Source organism: Eucyclogobius newberryi, unplaced genomic scaffold (genome assembly GCF_026437365.1).
Source record: "Eucyclogobius newberryi isolate DKJ021-1_F unplaced genomic scaffold, fEucNew1.0.hap1 SCAF_3, whole genome shotgun sequence".
Classification (NCBI taxonomy): Eukaryota; Metazoa; Chordata; class Actinopteri; order Gobiiformes; family Gobiidae; genus Eucyclogobius; species Eucyclogobius newberryi.
The window spans coordinates 34,595,165-34,621,925 of NW_027315945.1; the positions used below are offsets into that span (position 1 = coordinate 34,595,165).

Here is a 26,761-nt window from a genome sequence, read left to right on the forward strand (position 1 = left end):
GTCCGCACAGTCGGATGGGTCACGACTAAATATACAAGCATGTTTAATGTCTTGGAACTAGGAGTACAGCAATGTTATACTTCTGTTTTGTTAAAATGATGCAAGCATCAGATATGGGAGAGGAGGAGGCCATCTTCTACTGACTGGTTCTCAAAATGAGGCTCGGTGCCACCACAAGGGGGCTCCAAAGGGTCACAGTGGGCCACAAGCAAGGTGGACATTTTAACAGTGCTCCTGTCCTGGTCTGGTCCTGGTCTGGTCCTGGTTTGACCCCGGTTTAGTCCAGATGTAGACTTGATCTGGTCCTGTTCTAGTCCAGGTTTAGGTCCTGGTTTGACCCCGGTTTAGTCTAGATCGAGACTTGATCTGGTCCTGTTCTAGTCCAGGTTTAGGTCCTGGTTTGACCCCGGTTTAGTCCAGATGTAGACTTGATTTGGTCCTGTTCTAGTCCAGGTTTAGGGCCTGGTTTGACCCTGGTTTAGTCCAGATGTAGACTTGATTTGGTCCTGTTCTAGTCCAGGTTTAGGTCCTGGTTTGACCCCGGTTTAGTCCAGATTTAGACTTGGCAGATCAGTACCAAAATATCTATATATATTGATACTGACTGAGGTATCAAAACATATTGCTGTCTTTTAATCCATTTTGAATCATGTTTTGGGCACACGCAGCGTCTGACAATGATCCACAACATTTACTCTGAACCATCCAGAGTTAAATGGAGAATGTTTATTTTCAGCTTTTATTCATACAAAGCTGTTCCATCTTTAATTAAATAAGAAACAGCTTCTTCACAGCATATTTGGACCAGATTTGTGAAGTTATTTTGTAGCAAGGAAATAAACATCTCGTGCTGGTACCGTATTGGTGCATATCTACATTCAATCAAAACATTCTCTACATTCATTTTCAAGTAATAACTCTGAAAATGACCAGCGAAACACTTTACGACGCCGTTTTAATTGTGAGACTTGCAGATTACAGTCTTGTTCGCACTCGCACGCTGTTGCATCTCGCTCATACGTGGCCTGTTTGCAGAAGCGTATAAATAAATGTAGAGTTGAAAGAAAGAAATGCTCCGTTCGGTGTATAATAAGGTGTGACTTACCATGTAGACCGAACCCTGGGGAGGAGCCTGTGGGGAAACGAGCAGAGCGCACAAAACACTTTTAATGAACAACAAGTGACAGAAGGAGGAGGAAGACTGCAAATCAGAGGCGAAAATCACAGGAGGGATGAAAGAGGGGGAGAGAAGGAGAGAGGGAGAGAGGGAAGGAGAGAGGGAAGGAGAGAGGGAAGGAGAGAGGGAAGGAGAGAGGGATTGCATCACCGGTCTGATGGCGTCCGGGTTCTCATAGATGTTTTCAGCCTCCCCCGAACGGACCGACAGCGACTGCTCCACACCTGGAAACAGCGGCCGTCGATACAGTCAGAGGGCTGAAGGCGCTAGAGGGGTGCGGTTCTCAAGCTGGGGGTCGGTGACGCCACAAGGGGGCAACGGAGCCTCACAGCGGGTCACCAGGGAGGTCAAAGTTCAGATGATATTGACTGACTCACACTTGTCTTTCCTAATGTAGATGTGTTTCATACAGGGAAAAGAGTTACTGTGAGCTCCAGCGTGAGACCGGACGTCAATCCACCTACACCGACTCCACCTGTGTCGGCTCCACCTACGCCGGCAGCACCTCCCCTGGCAGCATCTCCCCCAGCAGCACCTCCCCCAGCAGCACCTCCCCCAGCAGCACCTCCCCTGACAGCAGCTTCGCCAGCTCAACCTCCGCCGGCTCCACCTCCGCCGGCTTCACCTCCGCCGGCTCCACCTCCGCCGGCTTCACCTCCGCCAGCTCCACCTCCGCCGGCTTCACCTCCGCCGGCTTCACCTCCGCCAGCTCCACCTCCCCCGGCAGCACCTTCGCCGCATCTCTCCCCACCAGCTTCACCTCCGCCGGCTCCACCTCCGCCGACTCCACCTCTGCCGGCTCCATCCAAACATGGAGTCTCCAAACATAAAGCCGTCTTAATCCTAATCACTTTTTCCTAGACTAGAATATAATGCAAGTAAAAGTACTCAGAATACTGTACTCTGATTGGACCACGTAACAAACTACACGATAATGCAGGTATTCAGTATTTTGTAACTACATTCAAAAAACAAAACAAGTATTCTTCCAAACATCGGTTGCAAAACAAAAGGTGCTGCTTTCATACTAGAGATGCCGTACATTTGTTGTTATATAGAGTAAAAGTAAATTAAAAGTAAATGAATGGCTAATGACTGTTGTTACCAATGTTTTCACTATAGAAATAGAGGTCAATTGGCAAAAAAAATGTTAATTATAGACGATGTTGTGGTTGGATAAGACAAGATACTCATATGTTTAGTTTACAGTTATTTAAAATCAAATTCAAATTCAAACACAACAAATAAAAGATTATAGTCACGCTTGTCAAATTTGAACTGGGATCTTGTCACTAAATTAACATCATGCTGTGACTTTGAAAACACTCGTTCTTGTCTCCATCGTTTCGTTCTGTATAAAAAAAAAAGCAGTATTTCCAGACAAAAAGACGGGAGCAAAAAAGCAGGCTTCATTTCAAGCCTTGGAGGACATCACGGTCGACATCACTCTGAGTCAGCCGACCGACAGGGGCCCGGAGACGGACAGAACACGGAGCGCTGTCAAAAAAGAACCAAAGACGGGAGAGAGAACGCCCCGAGACTCACCGCGATCTGAGATGTGTCTCCGTCGCCATAGAAACGCACCGACGATCCCGGCAACCAGGGGCACGGCGAGTAATAAGGCGGAGAGAGCGGGGAGCGAGGAGGGGCGTGCGACATCGACTGCAAAAGAGAAAAGAGAAGGAAAAAACCAACATTAACACTTCCATTTTACCACGATGTCGGCAGAAGTTTGGCTGGAAATGTTTCATGATTTTTAAAAAGGTGTAATATATTTTAAAAAACACATTAAAAAATGACAAAAGCGATAAGAACTGCAGAGATTAGACCCAGTAGGAGTAAGAATGTTTTTCCAAGCTATTTGTGAGCGAGAAAAACATCTATAAATGCAAGATGGATACGTTTAGTGCCAGGTGCAAAGCATACACATCTCCTTTTTTTACTATTTTATTTTTCATCAGAACATAAAACATACACAAACTCAACAACAATTATTGCACTAGAAGAGGGGGTAAAAAAAGACAAAAAAGCAAAACAAACGATATGGGAAGTAAAAATAAAAGTAAAATCAATAATAATAATAAAATATAGCCGCAAGCGGCAATGATTGGCCCTCGCCACGCCGCCGCCACACCGCCGCCACGCCGCAAGAGGAGGGGGCGCTAACGCCCCCCAATTGTCCTTTTATTACGCCTACTGCTGAATCTGTGACGCTGTCACATCTTCTCCCCTTTGTTTTACCATCAAAAAGCAATTTTATTTTGAATTCTTGGCAAAATGTGCGGCTTTACCGCACAGACACCGTGACTCTTTGAATAAAAATGTGGATAAATTTGGATGGTCCACCCCTGAAGATGAGTCTCACCAAATTTCAGGTTAATAGGGCTGACGCCCTGGGAGGAGTTTGTGAAAGTCTAAAGTGTAAACATGTTCTGGCGATTTCCCCATTGGAATAACATGGAAGGTTTCGGTCATCGTTACGGCAAAGCCATAACAATTATGACATGGGTCTCATTAACTTTTTTGATGGGGATTCTAAAATTGAGTTGTGTGTCAAATTTCATAAAATTTCTCAAAACTAAACATTTAACCTCCATACAAGATCTGTAGGGGGCGCTGTGGCTCCAAAGTAATTTATTTCACTTCAAGTAGGTTTAGGGCAAAGATTTTAACAACTGATTCTAATTTGACGCAATTCGGACTTTATCGGCCAAATAGTCAGAATTCAGGGAAAAGTTTGCGGCTCCGTCGCACAGAGACCGTAAAAGTTATCCTTAAAATTTGGATAACTTTAGATGCCCCACTTGTCTAGGGGACGTACACCGATTTTGAGGTCGGTGGGCAAAACGCACTAGGAGGAGTTCGTTAAAGTGTGAAACAGAAAAATGTGGATATTCGAGAGATTTAGCAATTTTCCCATAGGGATAACATGGGAGGTTTCCGTCATGGCTACGGCTACGCCGTAAAAATTAAGGCATAAGTTTGATTGGCCTTTTGCTCGGGACCCCAAAATAGAATTTTGGGCAAAGTTTAGAACATTTGTGTAAAACCAGTTTTTGTCCATCAATGTTCACTCAAAGGCAACTCTGTAGGGGGCGCTATCGCGCCCATTTCAATTTTGTCATGCTAAACTGGTCCAAACTTGAAAGTTTAACAACTGATTCAAATTTGGTCCTTATCGGACTCGTTTTGATCAAATGGGAGCAATTTTTAGATCTGCAATATTCCAAAATAAGTTGTCCAACTTTGCGGCTGCGCCGCACACAGACCGGTAAAGGTATCTCAAAAAATTGGATAACTTTAGATGCCCCACTTGTCCAGAGGACGTACGCCGATTTTGAAGTCGGTGGGCAAAACGCCCTAGGAGGAGTTCGTCAAAGTTTGACGTGAACAAAATGGCTAACACAGCGTGTTTTCATTTTCAAAGGAAGATGGCGGCCATAGGGTAAGTCTGGGGGCGTGGCCACAATATTTTTTTTTTTTTGTCCTCACGAGAGGAATGCGTGTCCCGAATTTCGTAGCTTTACGCCAAAGTTGACCTCGGGGCGTCTCCCATAGGCGCAATGTATTTTGACTTTTGTCGGTGGCGCTGTCGCGCCATTTTTTTACGAAAAAAAAAATGGCCCAGAAAAAACAAAAATTTTCGCCGATTCTGAATTTTGGGCAAAGTTTGGTGAGTTTTTGAGCATGTTCAGGGGGTCAAATTAGAGCTCAAAAAGCAGAAGAACAAGAAAAATAATAAAAAATATAGCCGCAAGCGGCAATGATCGGCCCTCGCCACGCCGCCGCCACACCGCCGCCACGCCGCAAGAGGAGGGGGCGCTAACGCGCCCCAATTGTCCTTTTATTACGCCTACTGCTGAATCTGTGACGCTGTCACATCTTCTCCCCTTTGTTTTACCATCAAAAAGCTATTTTATTTTGAATTCTTGGCAAAATGTGCGGCTTTGCCGCACAGACACCGTGACTCTTTGAATAAAAATGTGGATAAATTTGGATGGTCCACCCCTGAAGATGAGTCTCACCAAATTTCAGGTTAATAGGGCTGACGCCCTGGGAGGAGTTTGTGAAAGTCTAAAGTGTAAACATGTTCTGGCGATTTCCCCATTGGAATAACATGAAAGGTTTCGGTCATCGTTACGGCAACGCCATAACAATTATGACATGGGTCTCATTGACTTTTTTGATGGGGATGCTAAAATTGAGTTGTGTGTCAAATTTCATATAATTTCGCAAAACTAAACATTTAACCTCCATATAAAATCTGTAGGGGGCGCTGTGGCGCCAAATGAATTTATTTCACTTCAAGTAGGTTTAGGGCAAAGAGTTTAACAACTGATTCTAATTTGACGCAATTCGGACTTTATCTGCGCAAACGGCAGAAATTTTAAATATGGGAGATTTCTGAAATTCTAGCTACAGTTTGCGGCTTCGCCGCACCGAGACCGTGAGAGGTATCAATGTAATTTGGATAACTTTTGATGTCCCACTCCTCAGTAGCATTTTCACCAAATTTCAGCTTTTTAGGGCCAACGCCCTGGGAGGAGTTCGTAAAAGTACGACGTTTGGAAAAACTCCGAAGTCATGTTTAGCCATTTTTGAAGCAATATGGCCGACATTTGGTTGGGCGGACGGCGTTGCCGTAATAATATTTTTTACTTCTCTTGTCACCATCTACCTCTGCGCCAAATTTCATGATTCTACGATCAGATTTTTTTTGGGTCATTTCCCATCTCTCAATGCATTTTTGGTACATTTGGGGGCGCTGACGCGCCAATTTTTTTTATTTTAGAAAAGGGAAATAGCCAGAATGTAGAGAGGCACGATTTTTAGAGGTGTGAACATTTTTGTGACTTTTCGTCAATGTTCACTGGGTGAAAAATAGGGGGGTTGGTCCCGAGAAGAAGAAGAAGAAGAAGAAGAAGAAGAAGAAGAAGAAGAAGAAAGAATAATATTCCGATGCGAAAACAATGTTTCCCATTTTTCAAATATCATAAACTATACATTTTCGGAAAGCGCGAGCGCTTTCCTACCTCATGGTGTGGGTCCCTGGTCACTGACGGGTACTTTCGTTAATTTTGAGTGGGCTCCGCCCACTTTGTGTTTTTGGCCCTCTATACAGTAATAATGTTCAATTTTTGCATTACATGCTTATATGCACGGAACATGCAAGAGATGGGGAACGTATTCGTGAGCTACTTAGGGCAAATGAGTGCTTTATATGGGGATGACGACCGCTTCGCGGCCGTCATCTCAATGTAAAGTGCTCGTTTAGTGCGCACTTTTGCACGGGCTTCGCCCGTTTACAACGGTAATGTTCCATTTTCCTACTACTAATTAGTATGCACGGGGCGTGCATGAGTGGAGGAGTGCGTTAGTGAGTGTTTGGAAGTGGGCGAGCGCTTCGCGCTCGATTTCGTGCGCACTACTTTTGCAGCCGTGCTTTGCACGGCCTTACGAGATTAATAGGCCTCTCGCCAGCTTGTGGCGCTCGGGCCTAATTAAAAAACTCAAGAGCGTGCTAGACTTGGTGAGGCTTAAGTTTTAGGAGCAAAAGTTGAAAGAATAAATAAATAAAAAGACATTTCATTGGTGTACGTATCCATTCATAAACGCCCACATACATATATATATTTACACCCATGTGCACATAGTCGGCCATATATTCATATATATACACATATACGTACCTCTCACCTACATATACATACACAAAGAGGAATTACTCAAGATAATTGTCCCATTTTGACCATTGTCTTTTAAATTTGTCTTGAGTCCTGAGGTTATTTGTTCCATTTTGCGTATGTCTGTTATGATATTTATCCAGTCCTGTGGCGTTAGCATACACATCTCCATGGAGACAATCAGGTGGCACACGCTGCACCAAAAAGTTACGTAGTGCACCTTTAAAGCCCTGGTTGAGTCTAGATTCAGACTTTAACTACCTCAAAGGGATGAACACGGTCACGTTTGGAAATGTTTTCAGATAAGAGATGGTGTAAAGGGAAATGCAATGTAAAATCTGGTGGAGACATTTCTTCTTCTGCCCCCATTAAACCGTTGCTAAGGTTTTTTTGTTTTTTTTAAATCTTTGACTGCCTCGTGTGGTGGTAGAGACCCTGCCCCTGGATCGACAGGCCGGAGGTTCAACCCTCAGAAGTGAGTTGGTTCATCCCCAAGGGGAGTTTTCAAAATAAATCAGTTAAATGTTACTATCGCGGTGATAATAACATACTATAAATCTGTCTTTCATCAGCGAAAACCCCCAGTATAAATAGAATACATTTAAATTTTAACGTGTGCTATAAAAATACAGTACCTTCAAAACATGTTTACATATTTACATACTCATAATTTCACAAGGGAACAGAAAATTGCAAAGGGGAATTTGCGGCGCAGATTTCAGCAGTTTGAAGCCGACTGACAGGAACAGTCTATTGTTAAATGAGTACTCTGGGGTCTAATACTACTACTTCTACTACTGCAAAAGAACTGAAGCTACTTGGGTGAGTCGACAACCTTCAAATATGCATAAACCTTTCAATATAAAGCTCTGAGTAAGCAATGATGACGGAAATCCATTATACCGTATTTTCCGGACTATAAATCGCTCCAGAGTATAATTCGCACCAGCCAGAAAATGCATAATAGAGACGAAAAAAACAAATATAAGTCGCACTGGAGTATAAGTTGCATTTTTGGGGAAATTTAATTGATAAAATCCAAGACCAAGAACAGACATTTCAACTTGAAATACAGTTTAAAATAATAACAGATTAGAGAATATGGTGAATAGGTGTACGTATGCTAACGCTAACACCTTCAGCTACATGAGGCACAGACAGAACTGTGGTAAGTGTCTGGTATGTTGACGTAACATATGAACAGTTATTCAGATAACTATAGCATAAAGAACATGCTAACACGTTTACCAAAGCATCAGTTTTACCCCAAATCACTAAATCCACTGAATTCTTCTTCCTCTGTGTCACTTCTAAACAACTCCACAAACTCCAGAGGAAGAGGAAGTGCAGACTCTTCTTTTGTGTCGCTTAGAGCCTAGAGCGCCCTCTTGTGGTTGTCAGTGGGAAAATAACAAATAATATCATATATAAGTCAAATCTATGAAAAAAGTTGCAATCCTAAAAATAAGTTGGAGAAATGCAAATAAATATAAATTAATACCAGAAATAATATGTACAAAGACACACATGTCACACTTAAAATACACTTCATTTTGGCTGTTATTTCGCGTAAAAGAAAAGTCGAGCGGCTACAGAGGCCAGCGAGCAGAAAAGCCAAGCCCCAATTGTGCTGTATAATTGTTCACGCTGAGTGACATTTTGTTCTGAAAATTGCTCTTTTTCACCGGGTTAAGTGGACGCGACCTCTTTTCTGTTTCCATCTTTCTAAACAGATTGAAACACACACAAAAACTTATTGGGATTTACTGGGCACGTTGCAGGCATTTGCATCATGCCGCTGTCAATCAGAAGCGACGGTTGCAGGGGAATAAAAAGGAGAGAAAGCCAGGCTCCGTCAGGCAGAGTGAAAAGCATGTGGACGGCTGAGGAGACGGCGCTCTGGATCCGCACCAGAAAGACGACAGAGCGACAGAACGGACACACAAAGGAAACCAGACACTGACAAATCAATTTAGGAAGGACCGGTGATGATAAGGATCTGGGGTTTTTACGGAGAGCATTAGGGTCTGAAACGTGGCTTTGGACCAACGTTCAAACGACTAGGTTGAGATGATAACATAAGAACATTGATGTATTTAATCTGCAATGCACTCAAAAATGCTCAAAGTTGATTCATTGTTGAGGTCTAGATACTTCTGTGGCCTCAGCCGCCCTGGGGCAGACAAAAGCAATCTGATCACCGCCAATTTATTTACATTTGTATCTGTTTTCAATATTTAAATATAAATGACCATAACATCTGATTCAGTTGATAAAAGCATAGTACAGTAGTACTGAAGAACAGAGATAACACAATGCACTAAGGACAATCTTAGTTTACCAGGTAGTATGGTCCCATGGCCCATTTTACCATGATGGGCCGGACTACATTGCTTAGTGGGCCGGATATGGCCCGCAGGCCGTCAATTGAATAGCCCTGCTCTAAAGGTATACATTTATTGTGTCCATGGCAGGAGTTTGAGGCCCAAATACTTTTCTAACTTGAGTGAGATGATGATGTCAACAGCTAATATAGAATCTGTTTACACCAGTATATAAATCTATTTCCTTGTATTCCACCTTGTATTCCACCTTGTATTCCACTTCACAGCTGCAATCAGGACAAATACTTCAATAGCAAACGACTGGTAAATGCTGTACATGTCAAACACCAGGTGGGTCTACACGGCGCTCGGCGATATTGAAGCAGACGCAGCATACGGGACGCATTAGCCGTGGAGCAGATGTGGGAGGACGTGATCAAACCCGTCAGGTCGGTTTGCATAATGAGCCTGACACGGGCCCCGCTCCACACTGCCACACGGGCCCCGCTCCACACTGCCACAGGACATCACAGAGGCATCAGGGGAGCGCAGCCCGATTTAGAGCGCCACAGATCAAAACCAGATCAAATCCGCCGCCGCCGCCGCCGCCGCACTTTGATCTGAGTCAGGCTGAAAGGCGGTCACGTATTAGCAGCAATAAAAGCTTCATTAAGTCGATTTCTATTAATGTTGTGGAGTTTACGGCGAGTGTAGCGTGACGTCAGCGGCAGGAAAAGTACTGCAAAGTTTAAAACAATGTATTTGGGACATAAAAAACCCTAGAATAGAATCAATAGATGAATATCTTTGGAATGAACTGGTGGCAACGGGAACAAAAGGCCATTACAAAAAAATAGATGTTAACTCTTAAGGACTGGATTCAATTAACAACAGACATTTTACAAAATAGAAAGAACCACAATAAAGATAAGGTTAGTTCAAGTTACCAGAACAAACAGAGTTCATTTAATACGAGTTGTGCAAGCGTCACCTGTTTGTTTTTATTGTTCCTCTTCTCTGTGCGCTGTTTTTGTCTTTCATCATAAAATTGGATATACGTTAGAACACATATCAATACTGGAAAAATACATCCCATAAATAGGACAATATTGGACCTATAATTTAAAGAAACTACTATTAGTCTCTGTCTTGTCTTATTGTCTTTACAAATGTGTGTTTTTAATATTATTTATGGTATCAAAAGTAATTGGTACCGTGCATTATTCTTTATAGTGTAGTTTTGTGTTTATAGTGTGTTTATAGTGTGGTTTTGTGTATATGGTGTGGCTTTGTGTTTATAGTTTTTGGTGTGGTTGTGTGTTTATAGTTCATGGTGTGGTTGTGTGTTTATAGTTTTTGATGTGGTTGTGTGTTTATGGTTCATGGTGTCGCTGTGTGTTTATAGTTTTTGATGTGGTTGTGTGTTTATAGTTTTTGATGTGGTTGTGTGTTTATGGTTCATGGTGTCGCTGTGTGTTTATAGTTTTTGATGTGGTTGTGTGTTTATAGTTTTTGATGTGGTTGTGTGTTTATGGTTCATGGTGTCGCTGTGTGTTTATAGTTTATGGTGTCGCTGTGTGTTTATAGTTTATAGTGTGGTTGTGTGTTTATAGTTTTTGATGTGGTTGTGTGTTTATAGTTTTTGATGTGGTTGTGTGTTTATGGTTCATGGTGTCGCTGTGTGTTTATAGTTTATAGTGTGGTTGTGTGTTTATAGTTTTTGATGTGGTTGTGTGTTTATAGTTTTTGATGTGGTTGTGTGTTTATGGTTCATGGTGTCGCTGTGTGTTTATAGTTTTTGATGTGGTTGTGTGTTTATAGTTTTTGATGTGGTTGTGTGTTTATGGTTCATGGTGTCGCTGTGTGTTTATAGTTTTTGATGTGGTTGTGTGTTTATGGTTCATGGTGTCGCTGTGTGTTTATAGTTTTTGATGTGGTTGTGTGTTTATGGTTCATGGTGTCGCTGTGTGTTTATAGTTTTTGATGTGGTTGTGTGTTTATGGTTCATGGTGTCGCTGTGTGTTTATAGTTTTTGATGTGGTTGTGTGTTTATGGTTCATGGTGTCGCTGTGTGTTTATAGTTTTTGATGTGGTTGTGTGTTTATGGTTCATGGTGTCGCTGTGTGTTTATAGTTTTTGATGTGGTTGTGTGTTTATAGTTTTTGATGTGGTTGTGTGTTTATAGTTCATGGTGTGCTTGTGTCCTGAGCCCGATGGTGGCGGCATCAGAAGTTTCTCCGATAGTGAATCTGCGGCGACGGAAACGGAGCTGGAGACGCCACCACTAGAGGGAGCTGTCAGAACACATAGTTTGTCACTTAATCATTTATTGACCGGCCACAATAAAGACTATCTCCACATAATGATATTTTTTAAGGGTCAATATTTATCGTTTGTACATCATCATTTTAAATATCAAAACACTTTAACCCACTGCAAACTGTTCAAATATCAGTGGCATAAAGTCAGCGTGAACGTACTTTTAAAATATACACATTGTACGAGACCACGTTTGACATATTTGATCATAACACAAACTCAGAACTGGAAAGTCACAAAAGTATAACAGTATTCGCGATTGATTTGAAGCTTTGTGCCGACTGGGTTGGTTTTTGAGACGTGACATTCAAACTTCACCTTCGCCCCAAAGCCGTCGTTTTAAGCCTGGAAATAATCAATGGCGACGCGCTTTGTTATGTGTAATTGATTTGCGAGTATGCGGAGCGACTTCCTAATGAAACGCGCCGGCAGTATTTGACCCTGAGCTTGACCCGCGCTGTTCTTTTTGCCAGCTTCAGCGCATGAATTATGTTAATCTAGTGCGGCGGAGAGGAGCCAAACACGAGGCTTTTTGTCTGTTCTCTACCTGCGCTTTATTCCCCGTTTCCCCCGCCGCGCCTCATTCACAGCTCGACTGGTTCAATGAGGCAGGGGCTGATTTAGATCCCTGCCGTTGCCCCTGCCTTTGTGGGGAGAGAGAACTGCTTGAACATTTTGCAGATGATGATGATGGACTCGCCGAGGCTCCGTGACAGTTGAAGTATTTGGAGTACTGCAGTACACAAAGATTGCTCTGTGTGTGAGGGGTTTTTCTTCCCTCTCTGAACTGATGAGGGTTTTTATTATGCAGAGCTACACAATATTTGTTCCTCAGGACAGACTGTTCCGGCGTGTGACGGCTATCGACCACTTCAACTGTACTTAACCCACTGCGTATGGACACATTATGAACATTATGAACATTATGAACGTTATGGACATTATGAACATTATGAACATTATGAACGTTATGGACATTATGAACATTATGAACGTTATGAACGTTATCGACATTATGAACATTATGAACGTTATGAACGTTATGGACATTATGAACATTATGAACGTTATGAACGTTATGGACATTATGAACATTATGAACGTTATGGACATTATGAACATTATGAACATTATGAACGTTATGGACATTATGAACATTATGAACATTATGAACGTTATGGACATTATGAACATTATGAACATTATGAACATTATGAACGTTATGGACATTATGAACATTATGAACGTTATGAACATTATGGACATTATGGACATTATGAACATTATGAACATTATGAACGTTATGGACATTATGAACATTATGAACGTTATGAACGTTATGGACATTATGAACATTATGAACGTTATGAACGTTATGGACATTATGAACATTATGAACGTTATGGACATTATGAACATTATGAACATTATGAACGTTATGGACATTATGAACATTATGGACATTATGAACATTATGAACGTTATGGACATTATGAACATTATGAACATTATGAACGTTATGGACATTATGAACATTATGAACGTTATGAACGTTATGGACATTATGAACATTATGAACGTTATGGACATTATGAACATTATGAACGTTATGAACGTTATGGACATTATGAACATTATGAACGTTATGGACATTATGAACATTATGAACATTATGAACGTTATGGACATTATGAACATTATGGACATTATGAACATTATGAACGTTATGGACATTATGAACATTATGAACATTATGAACGTTATGGACATTATGAACATTATGGACATTATGAACATTATGGACATTATGAACATTATGAACATTATGAACATTATGGACATTATGAACATTATGAACATTATGAACATTATGAACATTATGGACATTATGGACATTATGAACATTATGAACATTATGAACGTTATGGACATTATGAACATTATGAACATTATGAACGTTATGGACATTATGAACATTATGAACGTTATGAACGTTATGGACATTATGAACATTATGAACGTTATGGACATTATGAACATTATGAACGTTATGAACGTTATGGACATTATGAACATTATGAACGTTATGGACATTATGAACATTATGAACATTATGAACGTTATGGACATTATGAACATTATGGACATTATGAACATTATGAACGTTATGGACATTATGAACATTATGAACATTATGAACGTTATGGACATTATGAACATTATGAACGTTATGAACGTTATGGACATTATGAACATTATGAACGTTATGGACATTATGAACATTATGAACGTTATGAACGTTATGGATATTATGAACATTATGAACGTTATGGACATTATGAACATTATGAACATTATGAACGTTATGGACATTATGAACATTATGGACATTATGAACATTATGAACGTTATGGACATTATGAACATTATGAACATTATGAACGTTATGGACATTATGAACATTATGGACATTATGAACATTATGGACATTATGAACATTATGAACATTATGAACATTATGAACATTATGGACATTATGGACATTATGAACATTATGAACATTATGAACATTATGGACATTATGAACATTATGGACATTATGAACATTATGAACGTTATGGACATTATGAACATTATGAACATTATGAACGTTATGGACATTATGAACATTATGAACATTATGAACATTATGGACATTATGAACATTATGAACGTTATGAATGTTATGGACATTATGAACGTTATGAACATTATGAACGTTATGGACATTATGGACATTATGAACGTCACGAACGTTACGAACGTTACGAACATTATGGACATTATGAACATTATGAACGTTATGGACATTATGAACATTATGAACATTATGAACATTATGGACATTATGGACATTATGAACATTATGGACATTATGAACATTATGAACGTTATGGACATTATGGACATTATGAACATTATGAACGTTATGAACGTTATGGACATTATGAACATTATGAACGTTACGAACATTATGGACATTATGAACGTTATGAACGTTATGGACATTATGGACATTATGAACATTATGAACATTATGAACATTATGGACATTATGAACATTATGAACATTATGGACATTATGAACATTATGAACGTTATGAACGTTATGGACATTATGAACATTATGAACATTATGGACATTATGAACATTATGAACATTATGGACATTATGGACATTATGAACATTATGAACATTATGGACATTATGAACATTATGAATGTTAGAAAAAGCTTCAGTTGTAGTCATCTGGACTCAGTTAGAAAAAATAGACGTTTCGACTCTCATCCAAGAGTCATTGTCAATAACAGAATTTAGATCGAGAACTCCGATATTAATACTGTTCTGTGGTAAGACCCGCCCATTGGGAGGAGCCTTCCTGAAGTAGAAGGAGTTGTTTGTTTCAACAGAAACTCCCCCCTTGTATCTACCGAGCCTATTCAGAATTTTAATGGGCTATTAGAATCCTCGTTGTCTTTGTGAGACCCTGGCTCAACCACCCTGAGAACCTGATTAGCATCTAAATACCTGGTCCTCTACCTTTCCAGGGGTTCAGTATACCATTATAGATATGTCAAGAAATTACACATGAATCAATGCTATTACTTAACAGTCAGAGAACATAATTCAACTTAGAATATGAAACGACACAGAAACATCAGACATTTGTGTGGCATGCATGGGAGAAAACGCGGGGACTGTGTCAGCCAGGCCGTTGTAAGGAGCCTGGCTGACCCTCCTGCGTCTCACCCCCGCGTCTCACCTCGTTTTTTCCCATGCTGGTTGGTTTTATTAGATATTCTGGAATAGGCGGGTCACATTTCTCATTGGTCAGCCTCACATCAAGGCACTTGGTATTTTTCCGTAGAGATCAAGCCTTGGGTAAACATTACCCAGACTCCTCTGGGTTATCACCCCCCCCTAGGGTAAACATCCTTTGGCCCATCTTTACGACCCCTTCACAAACAAATGCTGTCACACACCCGTTCTTCTCTTAGACTAATGATGCAGATAAAATATCACTATTATGCAGATAAAATATATCACAGAAATATACTCATATATTCACATTTTATCACAAGATACCAGGAAGATTGAATCTTAGCCCTCCATTTCTGTTTAAAGAAGGTCTTTCTTTTTTAACAAAAATAGCTTCCTTGACTCCTCTTTCAAACCATCTTTTCTCCTGCTTAAAACCTTCACCTCACCGTCTTCAAACGAGTGATTAGAGGCTTCAAGATGGAGATGCACGGCACTCTGAGGTCCTGAACTTGTATTTCTTCTGTGCTGATAAAGCCTCTTGTGTAGAGGCTGTTTTGTCTCACCTATGTAACGTTCTTTACAGCTTTCTTCACTGCATTGGATCGAATACACTACATTGCTCTGTTTTTGAGTCGGCAACTTGTCCTTAGGGTGAACCAGTTTTTGTCTTAAAGTGTTTCCTGGTTTAAAATAAACAGGGACTTCGTGTTGTCTAAAAATTCTCTGCAGTTTTTCCCGACAGGCCAGACACATAAGGGATAGAAACACCCTTCCTTCTCTGTTCAGTTTCCCTTTTGTCCTGCTTCTTGGTTCTCTTCACTCTGTTGAGGGCCCAAGCGGGGTAACCACAGGCTGAGAGGGCATTACGGACATGTTTGTCCTCTTTCTGTGGTTCTGTGGTTACCCCGCTTGGGGTAACCACAGAACCATGTTATGAACATTATGAACATTATGAATGTTATGAACGTTATGGACATTATGAACATTATGAACATTTGACAAAGTATCTGGATTTTGTGATTTTGTACAGCAGCATTCTTGGTGCATCTCTTTATGTATATTTAAATCCATATATCCAGGGGCAGGTTTGTCGCGCTGTGTAAACATGAAACTACTTCTGGTTTATCATCAGCTCTTTCTGCTTGTATTTATCTTCTCAGACATTGGGTTTGGCTGATGTTTGATACATTATGCACAGGAAGTATAATATTTTTGGGGTTTTGAAGCGAGTGACCATTTTAACTAGGAAAGTCAGAATCTGGCCCCAGAGGGGAGGAGCCTCTCGTACACGTTTTACTGGTAGAGCACCTGGAGGAAACTTACTCACAGGGAGAGCCCCGCCCACAAATAGACGATAAACAGGAAACAACATGCTTCGCTAGCTCTGTTTTGCTAAGCATGTCGACATAACAACTTCACTGGAAATAAAATCACACGATCAAGTTTGGGGAGTAATTAGGCCCGAGCGCCACAAGCTGGCGAGAGGCCTATTAATCTCGTAAGGCCGTGCGAAGCACGGCTGCGAAAGTGCGCACGTAGTGCGCACGAAATCGAGCGCGAAGCGCTCGCCCACTTCCAAACACTCACTAACGCACTCCTTCACTCATGCACGCCCCGTGCATACTAATTAGTAGTAGGAAAATGGAACATTACCGTTGTAAACGGGCGAAGCCCGTGCAAAAGTGCGCACTAAACGAGCACTTTACATTGAGATGACGACCGCGAAGCGGTCGTCATCCCCATATAAAGCACTCATTTGCGCTAAGTAGCTCACGAATACGTTCCCCATCTCTTGCATGTTCCGTGCATATAAGCATGTAATGCAAAAATTGAACATTATTACTGTATAGAGGGCCAAAAACACAAAATGGGCGGAGCCCACTCAAAATTAACGAAAGTACCCGTCAGTGACCAGGGACCCACACCATGAGGTAGGAAAGCGCGAGCGCTTTCCGAAAATGTATAGTTTATGATATTTGAAAAATGGGAAACATTGTTTTCGCATCGGAATATTATTCTTTCTTCTTCTTCTTCTTCTTCTTCTTCTCGGGACCAACCCCCCTATTTTTCACCCAGTGAACATTGACGAAAAGTCACAAAAATGTTCACACCTCTAAAAATCGTGCCTCTCTACATTCTGGCTATTTCCCTTTTCTAAAATAAAAAAAATTGGCGCGTCAGCGCCCCCAAATGTACCAAAAATGCATTGAGAGATGGGAAATGACCCAAAAAAAATCTGATCGTAGAATCATGAAATTTGGCGCAGAGGTAGATGGTGACAAGAGAAGTAAAAAATATTATTACGGCAACGCCGTCCGCCCAACCAAATGTCGGCCATATTGCTTCAAAAATGGCTAAACATGACTTCGGAGTTTTTCCAAACGTCGCACTTTTACGAACTCCTCCCAGGGCGTTGGCCCTAAAAAGCTGAAATTTGGTGAAAATGCTACTGAGGAGTGGGACATCAAAAGTTATCCAAATTACATTGATACCTCTCACGGTCTCGGTGCGGCGAAGCCGCAAACTGTAGCTAGAATTTCAGAAATCTCCCATATTTAAAATTTCTGCCGTTTGCGCAGATAAAGTCCGAATTGCGTCAAATTAGAATCAGTTGTTAAACTCTTTGCCCTAAACCTACTTGAAGTGAAATAAATTCATTTGGCGCCACAGCGCCCCCTACAGATTTTATATGGAGGTTAAATGTTTAGTTTTGCGAAATTATATGAAATTTGACACACAACTCAATTTTAGCATCCCCATCAAAAAAGTCAATGAGACCCATGTCATAATTGTTATGGCGTTGCCGTAACGATGACCGAAACCTTTCATGTTATTCCAATGGGGAAATCGCCAGAACATGTTTACACTTTAGACTTTCACAAACTCCTCCCAGGGCGTTAGCCCTATTAACCTGAAATTTGGTGAGACTCATCTTCAGGGGTGGACCGTCAAAAGTTATCCACATTTTCATTCAAAGAGTCACGGCGTCTGTGCGGCAAAGCCGCACATTTTGCCAAGAATTCAAAATAAAATAGCTTTTTGATGGTAAAACAAAGGGGAGAAGATGTGACAGCGTCACAGATTCAGCAGTAGGCGTAATAAAAGGACAATTGGGGCGCGTTAGCGCCCCCTCCTCTTGCGGCGTGGCGGCGGTGTGGCGGCGGCGTGGCGAGGGCCGATCATTGCCGCTTGCGGCTATATTTATTATTTTCTTTTCGTATCTGATTTTAGCCGTCTGGTCCAAAGTGAACCGGTGGAAACGTGGCTTCTTCTGAGCTTCTAAACCACACGCTTTTATTGACCGAGAACGGGTTGATTATTGACCATTTGAAATTGAAAATCTCGATCTTGAGTAAAAGCCTTTCCCTGCAGGGGCAGCCCGTCCGCTCTAAACACACAAACACTGCCCTCTTCACCGCAACAATAAAGCTCCGTGTTTATAACTTCTAACCATCCATCCTCTCCAGTGCCATCGGTCTACCGCGGCCCCCGTGGTGATCTGTGGGCCCCTGACGCCGTGATGCATCGGGGAGACTTGCGCCCGTCACATCCTCCTCAGCCTCCGATAATAAAAAACACAAATAATTCTCCCGCACTGGGCCGAGGCGTCATGTGGTGTCATGTGGTGTCTTTTTTATAGTACTTAATATTAAAGTATTCAGTCGGTTTTGTGTTCATTGTGTTTATGGTGTGGTTTTGTGTTTTTAATATGATTTTGTGTTTATAGTGCGGTTTTGTGTTTATGGTGTGGTTTTGTGTTTATTGTGCGATTTTGTGTTTATAGTGTGCTTAGAGTGTGGTTTTGTGTTTATAGTGTGTTCATGGTGTGTATATGGTGTGTTTATGTTGTGGTTTTGTGTTTATGGTGTGTTCATGGTGTGTATATGGTGTGTTTATGGTATGTTCATGGTGTGTATATGGTGTGTTCATGGTGTGTATATGGTGTGTTTATGGTGTGGTTTTATGTTTGTGGTGTGTTTATGGTGTGTATATGGTGTGTTCATGGTGTGTATATGGTGTGTTCATGGTGTGTATATGGTGTGTTTATGGTGTGGTTTTATGTTTGTGGTGTGTTTATGGTGTGTATATGGTGTGTTCATGGTGTGTATATGGTGTGTTCATGGTGTGTATATGGTGTGTTTATGGTGTGGTTTTATGTTTGTGGTGTGTTTATGGTGTGTATATGGTGTGTTCATGGTGTGTATATGGTGTGTTTATGGTGTGGTTTTATGTTTGTGGTGTGTTTATGGTGTGTTCATGGTGTGTTTATGGTGTGGTTTTGTGTTTATAATGTGGTTTTGTGTTTATGGTGTGGTTTTGTGTTTATAGTGTGTTCATGGTGTGTATATGGTGTGTTTATGGTGTGGTTTTGTGTTTATAGTGTGTTCATGGTGTGTATATGGTGTGTTTATGGTGTGGTTTTGTGTTTATAGTGTGTTCATGGTGTGTATATGGTGTGTTTATGGTGTGGTTTTGTGTTTATAGTGTGTTCATGTTGTGTATATGGTGTGGTTTTGTGTTTATGGTGTGTTCATGGTGTGTATATAGTGTGTTTATGGTGTGGTTTTGTGTTTATAATGTGGTTTTGTGTTCATGGTGTGGTTTTGGGTTTACAGTGTGTTTATAGTGTGATTTTGTGTTCAAAATGTGTTTATAGTGTGTTTATGGTGTGGTTTTGTGTTTATGGTGTGTTCATGGTGTGTATATAGTGTGTTTATGGTGTGGTTTTGTGTTTATAATGTGGTTTTGTGTTCATGGTGTGGTTTTGGGTTTACAGTGTGTTTATAGTGTGATTTTGTGTTCAAAATGTGTTTATAGTGTGTTTATGGTGTGGTTTTGTGTTTATGGTGTGTTCATGGTGTGTATATGATGTGTTTATGGTGTGGTTTTGTGTTTAAAGTGTGTTTATGGTGTGTTCATGGTGTGTTTATGGTGTGTTCATGGTGTGTATATGGTGTGTTTATGGTGTGGTTTTATGTTTGTGGTGTGTTTATGGTGTGTATATGGTGTGTTTATGGTGTGGTTTTGTGTTTGTAATGTTGTTTTGTGTTTATGGTGTGGTTTTGTGTTTATAGTGTGTTTATAGTGTGGTTTTGTGTTTATAATGTGGTTTTGTGTTTATGGTGTGGTTTTGGGTTTACAGTGTGTTTATAGTGTGATTTTGGGTTCAAAATGTGTTTATAGTGTGTTTATAGTGTGTTTATGTTGTGGTTTTGTGTTTATGGTGTGTTCATGGTGTGTATATGGTGTGTTCATGGTGTGTACATGGTGTGTTTATGGTGTGGTTTTATGTTTGTGGTGTGTTTATGGTGTGTTCATGGTGTGTATATGGTGTGTATATGGTGTGTTTATGGTGTGGTTTTGTGTTTATGGTGTGGTTTTGTGTTTATAGTGTGTTTATAGTGTGGTTTTGTGTTTACAGTGTGTTTATAGTGTGATTTTGTGTTCAAAATGTGTTTATTGTGTGGTTTTGTGTTCATGGTGTGTTTATGGTGTGGTTTTATGTTTTTGGTGTGTTTATGGTGTGTTCATGGTGTGTATATGGTGTGTGCATGGTGTGTATATGGTGTGTTTATGGTGTGGTTTTGTGTTTATGGTGTGTTTATGGTGTGTTCATGGTGTGTTCATGGTGTGTTCATGGTGTGTTTATGTTGTGGTTTTGTGTTTATATTGTGGTTTTGTGTTTATGGTGTGGTCTTGTATTTATGGTGTGTGTATAGTGTGTTTATAGTGTGCTTTTGTGTTTATAGTGTGCTTTTGTGTTTATGGTGTGTTTGTGGTGTGATTTTGTGTTTATGGTGTGTTTATGGTGTTTTTGTGTTTATAGTGTGTTTTTGTGTTCATAGTGTGTTTTTGTGTTTATAGTGTGTTTTTGTGTTCATAGTGTGTTTTTGTGTTTATAGTGCGTTTTTGTGTTTATAGTGTGTTTTTGTGTTTATAGTGTGTTTATGGGCTCAACTTAGACACCGTTTCAGCTTAAAGAGACATATTATGCTTTTTACGATACTTAATATTAAACTATGGTCCAGAACTCTGCAGTGAGGATCTTAACCCGCACAAATAGAAGGGCCCACATTTCACACATTCTCAAAGCACTTCACTGGAGCCGCTCTCGTACCGGATACAGTTTAAAATCCTTGTTCTGACTTTTAGAGCTTTAAATGGTCAGGTCCCATCGTACATTATCGAAGCCTTTTAATTGCATTTGTTTTACGAACTGATTTGACTGTATATTGTTGTATATGTATTGCTCACTGTAAGTTTTTTGTGTTTTTATTGTTTTATTCTGTGTTTTGTGAAGCACTTTGTGACTGTCTGTGAAAGGTGCTATACAAATAAAATTTACTTACTTTCTTACTATAACTTCAGTCGATCGTCATTTTACATTTTGTTTGTGTAAAAACGCAGTGTCGATCCAAATCTGCTTCATAACAGGAAGCTAATAATGACTTCCTTTGCAGAACTGTGAACGTCTCCATAGTGACAGTTCATTGTGACGAGCAGCAGGTTTTCATTTGCACGTTTTGAATTTTGAAAAGTGACATTTCATAGATCTAGAGTTACTCTTCAGTTTTGCCTTGAACTTTTGACTTCCTGAAATGTTCATGTTGAAAATCAGAATTCAAGTTTTACATTTCATTTTGAGCCGTAAAAACACCTGTAACTGAATAAAGGAAACGCCAAAGAGCAGCTGCAACTTCAGTGGATTTAACTAGTTATTTACTTCGATGGACCAAGAATATTTTACTGTTGCACAATGTTTCTGACTCTTTTAGGACAAAATATTGGGCTAAATATTATGATTTTTATTTATTTATTTTGTTTTCTTATTTCAAGCTAAATAATCAGAAATACATTAAAACCAGTTAAATATTCTACATCACAATGTTCCACAGCATGGCATTAAACATTTATACTGCAATATCCATTTAAGAGTTTTGTTTTTTTGTTTTTTTTAAATACAAAAAAAAAACATTTTAGCGGTCAACTAGTCAAACAGTTATTTGTATTGCACACGGAGACTTTTTGAATACATTTTTGAGCAAATAAATGTGGAAATGTGGTGAAAAAATTTGACTTAATATATAAGACAACTTAATGTACCGTATTTTCCAGAGTATAAGTCGCACCAGCCGAAAAATGCTTAATAGAGAAGAAAAAAACATAGATAAGTCGCATTTTTGAGGGGAAATGTGTTTGATAAAATCCAAGACCAAGAACAGACATTTAATCTTGAAATTCAATTTAAATAATAACAGATTATAGAACATGGTGTACGTATGCTAACGCTAACACCTTCAGCTACATGAGGCACAGACAGAACTGTGGTAAGTGTCTGGTATGTTAACGTAACATGTGAACAGTTATTCAGATAACTATAGCATAAAGAACATGCTAACAAGTTTAGCAAAGCATCAGTTTTACCCCAAATCACTAAATCCATTGAATTCTTCTTCCTCTGTGTCACTTCTAAACAACTCCACAAACTCCAGAGGAAGTGCAGATTCTTCTTCTGCGTCGCTTAGAGCCTAGAGCGCCCTCTTGTGGTTGTCAGTGTGAAAATAACAAATAATATCACATATAAGTCGCTCTGGAGTGTCGCACCCCGGCCAAAACTATGAAAAAAGGTGCGTCTTATAGTCCCAAAAATACGGTAGTCACGATCAGTTGTAGCCCTAGATTTAATTCCAGTCATTTGAACGGAGGCGTTTCTATGTGGGGCACGTGAAGAGATATGATATAAATAGGCTGACACGTACTTTCATCAGAGTCCAGGCTTCAGACACAGTGGACTTGACCTTTAACGACCTTGTGCAGACCACAAGCGCAGGTGGAACACACGGCGTCCGTTCAAGAGCTCTTCCCCGCTCAGAAAGTGTATCTTACGCTCACATATGGTCTGGATTATCTAACGTACTCGCGTGGCTCATTGCCTTACGACCGCAGCTTCACTTCTCGTACACTTAAGACGCATTACATGGGCTCATTTAAAGGGTAAACAGACCCTTTTACACAGCTTTTCCACCTCTATTTTGCACTCAAAGAAGGAACTATTCACCTATTCACCGGGAAGTCGGGCGGCAGTCTCTTGCTCAAACAAATCAATACAGTACAGTGTTTTTGTTGCCCCAAACACGCTTAAAACGACACCGCAAATGTTTTAGGAAGGCGTGAAAAACATGTGAAAAGGTAATCAATACGATCTCTCCCGCACCGCTACAGCAATCCCCCCTTTTATTACTATTTATATTTCGCTGTTATGTTTCATGTTGCACCTTTTCACCGAAGAAAGTTCCCAGTTTGTGGATCTCGTTCTTATTCACTGACAGTAGAGATAAAGCTTTTTCTGATTCTTTCGCCGTAGATGTCCTGACCTTGTACTCCACAGCGTTTATCACAGCACTTTCTCTTGTTCGTGGCAAACGGTGGTCGCCAGGGCAACGCTCGTCAGGGCGGGGTAATACTCAGTTAGCCTATATTTACATCAAGTTAATTTGCATGCGTTTTAGTGAAATTGGACTTCCTGGAGTAGTGTTCAGAGGCTGTACTTTTACTCCGACTCTAGTCATACCGTATTCTCCAGACTATAAGTTGCACCTTTTTTTATAGTTTTGGCCGGGGTGCGACTTATACTTATATTTCTACTTATATACTTATACTCCGGAGGGACTTATATGTGATATTATTTGTTATTTTAACACTTGCAACCGCATTTCATACTCCAGTGCGACTTATATATGTTTTTTTTCTTCTCTATTATGCATTTTTTGGCGACTTAGAGTCCGGTGCGACTTATAGTCTGGAAAATACGGTACATTTCTATTTGCGTGAAAGCTGAGGGACAAAAGCCTGATGTCAACTAAATGAAATGATCTTTTCTAGTCTGAAAGTCAGTTTATAAAATACTTACTTGTTTCTTTTAACTAGACTTTTTAAAGTCTAGTTAAAAAGTTGAATCTAAAAAGGCCAATTGTGTGCTATAACTATAACTCGCTGTGTGGCTTTATTGTTACACTCACACATTTAAAGGACTTCAGAACGTTCTTTATGGAGATGGATGTTGTTCTGTTTATGCCACTGTGGAATATTATGTTTGAATCCAAGATCAACACTATTTAGTTCTGCTGTTTCTATGACTGAGGGAGTTTTTTTTTATCTGCATTTTATCATTTTAAATGTATTTTAATTAGTTTTTTATGGTTTTATTGATGTATTTTGTTTTTTATTGTGTTTTTTATGGCAGTACAGCACTTTGAAATGTGCTCTATAAATACATTTATATTGATTGATTATAGCTAAAAGAACAACATTTCCATGGAAACAACAACAAACAGGCTCCTCCTCCAGGCCAGGTAAGATCTGCGGACATGCAAGCCCGCTCACAGTAAGGTTTGTATACATTTTAGTGCAATAAAATCACATAGAAACACACAAACGTTACAGACGATCAAGGACGGGACTGACATCAGAACAGACATCAGGCAAATGGAGAAAAATGACATTCAAACTTAATTTGGAAACGGACAAATTTGACCCGACTATGGACCAAAGGGGACCTTTATTTAAATTGAATTTACTTGTGTAGTTGATGTCTGTTTTTATTTTTATTTTAAAATCTGCTCTCTGTCTGTTTTGGGGTTTTATGTTATGAATAAATAAATAAATACATAAATAAAGTAAATATACAAATAATAATTTAAATAAAATAAATAAAATAAATAAAATAAATAAAATAAATAAAATAAATAAAATAAATAAAATACATAAAATACATAAAATACATAAAGATAAATATATATGAAGTTACACGGTGGGGCTTTAATGATGAAATGATATGATTTTCACTGTCACCCTCCGAGACAACTGCTGTTGTGATTTTGGGCGTTACAAAAATAAATAGAATTTAATTGAATTTGTATTTGTTTTTTTTACACCACTCCTTTAGATAAGATTTATTTTTTGTCCTTTCAATTAATTTACCTGCATATTTTTAACTTAGATGTTATGCCCAGACAGTTTCTGCATTTCCTTGAGTACTTTGTGTGATCACCACTACTTTGTACTTCGACACGAGTAGTATTATTGTGAAGTGGAGTTTTGGTCAGGTGAAAGTACCGTGTCATTAGCGTCCCACACACACTCACCCTCCACTTTGTGCTCGGGGGGCAGGCCGACGGTGTAGACGGCCCTCACCATCTGCTTGTTCTTCAGCAGCAGGACGCAGGTGTAGTTCCCCGCCGTCTCCGCCCGCACAGGTAGAGGCACGGAGGTGGTGACGGAGCCCAGGCTCCCGCTGTCCATGCGGAGCCGGACGCTCTCGTTCTCGTGCTGCCAAACGGCCGTCTGAACCTGCGACAGCTCCGAGTACCTGCAGTCCAGCTCCAGCTCCCTGGACGACCGCTTGACCTTCACTGCGAGAGACGGACAGAAGAGAGACGGACAGAAGGATTAGCCGTGAAGTCAAATTTGAGCGTTTTTAGGAGTATTTTATCGTTTGGCATGAACATTGACACCATAAACAGCACAATGAGTCCTTCCCTCACTTTTATACACGCCTTTTTCATGTGATAGATATGATATGTGAGCTAAAATGTACTTTATGTTTATTGGTTTTTAAGAGTACATAATGAAAAATAAAATGTCTGTACCGTGTTTTTTGGAGTATAAGTCGCACCAGCCAAAAAGTGCATGATAGAGAAGAAGAAAAAAACATATATAAGTCGCACTGGAGTATGAAATGCGGTTGCAAGTGTGAAAATAACAAATAATATCACACATAAGTCGCTCCGGAGTATAAGTATATAAGTATAAATGTAAGTATAAATCTCGCCCCGGCCAAATCTATGAAAAATGGTGCGACATATAGTCCGGAAAATACGGTATATCACAGTATTCAGACTTACGTTTATTCATCTTTGTGGGGAAATTACTTTTGTAACCTACATAAAACAGTTTTTGAAATAAAGAAACTACAATTAAACCCCAGTTTCACAGTGCGAGTAAAATACTATAAATACTATATTCATCGGCTAAACCCCCCGGTATAAACACGTTATTGATGTGATATTCTAAATAATGAAATGAGTACATGTATTTTCCCTCTAGACTGTGCTTGGTCTGTGCTTATCCCAGTTTTATACATTTGTTGTGAACGAGCTGCTGCAACATAACAATTCATTATTTTAAACAAACCATCTTAAGATTTGATGACACGTACTTTTCACACCAAGAAAATATTTAGCTTTTTGAACATTACCAGTTCTAAACCAGGTCTGATTAATCGTTTAACTGTTTTTATCATTCGGTAATAAGTTCCATTACGTAGAAACAAGTTAACATTAAATAACAATTACAGCATTAGAAAAGTGCCGTATTTCACCAAATCACACTCACCAACTGGACACATGACGTGAAACTCAAATGGACTTTTATGTTGAAAAACCAACACCTAAAC

The 26,761-nt window shown here is 39.8% G+C and overlaps 1 protein-coding gene across 1 annotated transcript in view; it reads right to left on the bottom strand.

Annotated features, from left to right (window-relative positions):
- g6fl (g6f-like) overlaps positions 1-26,761 on the bottom strand; it is a 57,706-nt gene that overhangs the window by 1,381 nt on the left and 29,564 nt on the right. Inside the window, exons 7-10 of the mRNA XM_072461518.1 lie at positions 25,452-25,718; positions 2,723-2,839; positions 1,328-1,401; positions 1,106-1,132 (exon numbers count right to left, since the gene is read on the bottom strand). Of these exons, the coding sequence (XP_072317619.1) occupies positions 1,106-1,132; positions 1,328-1,401; positions 2,723-2,839; positions 25,452-25,718 (485 nt within the window). The remainder of the gene's footprint in view (positions 1-1,105; positions 1,133-1,327; positions 1,402-2,722; positions 2,840-25,451; positions 25,719-26,761) is intronic.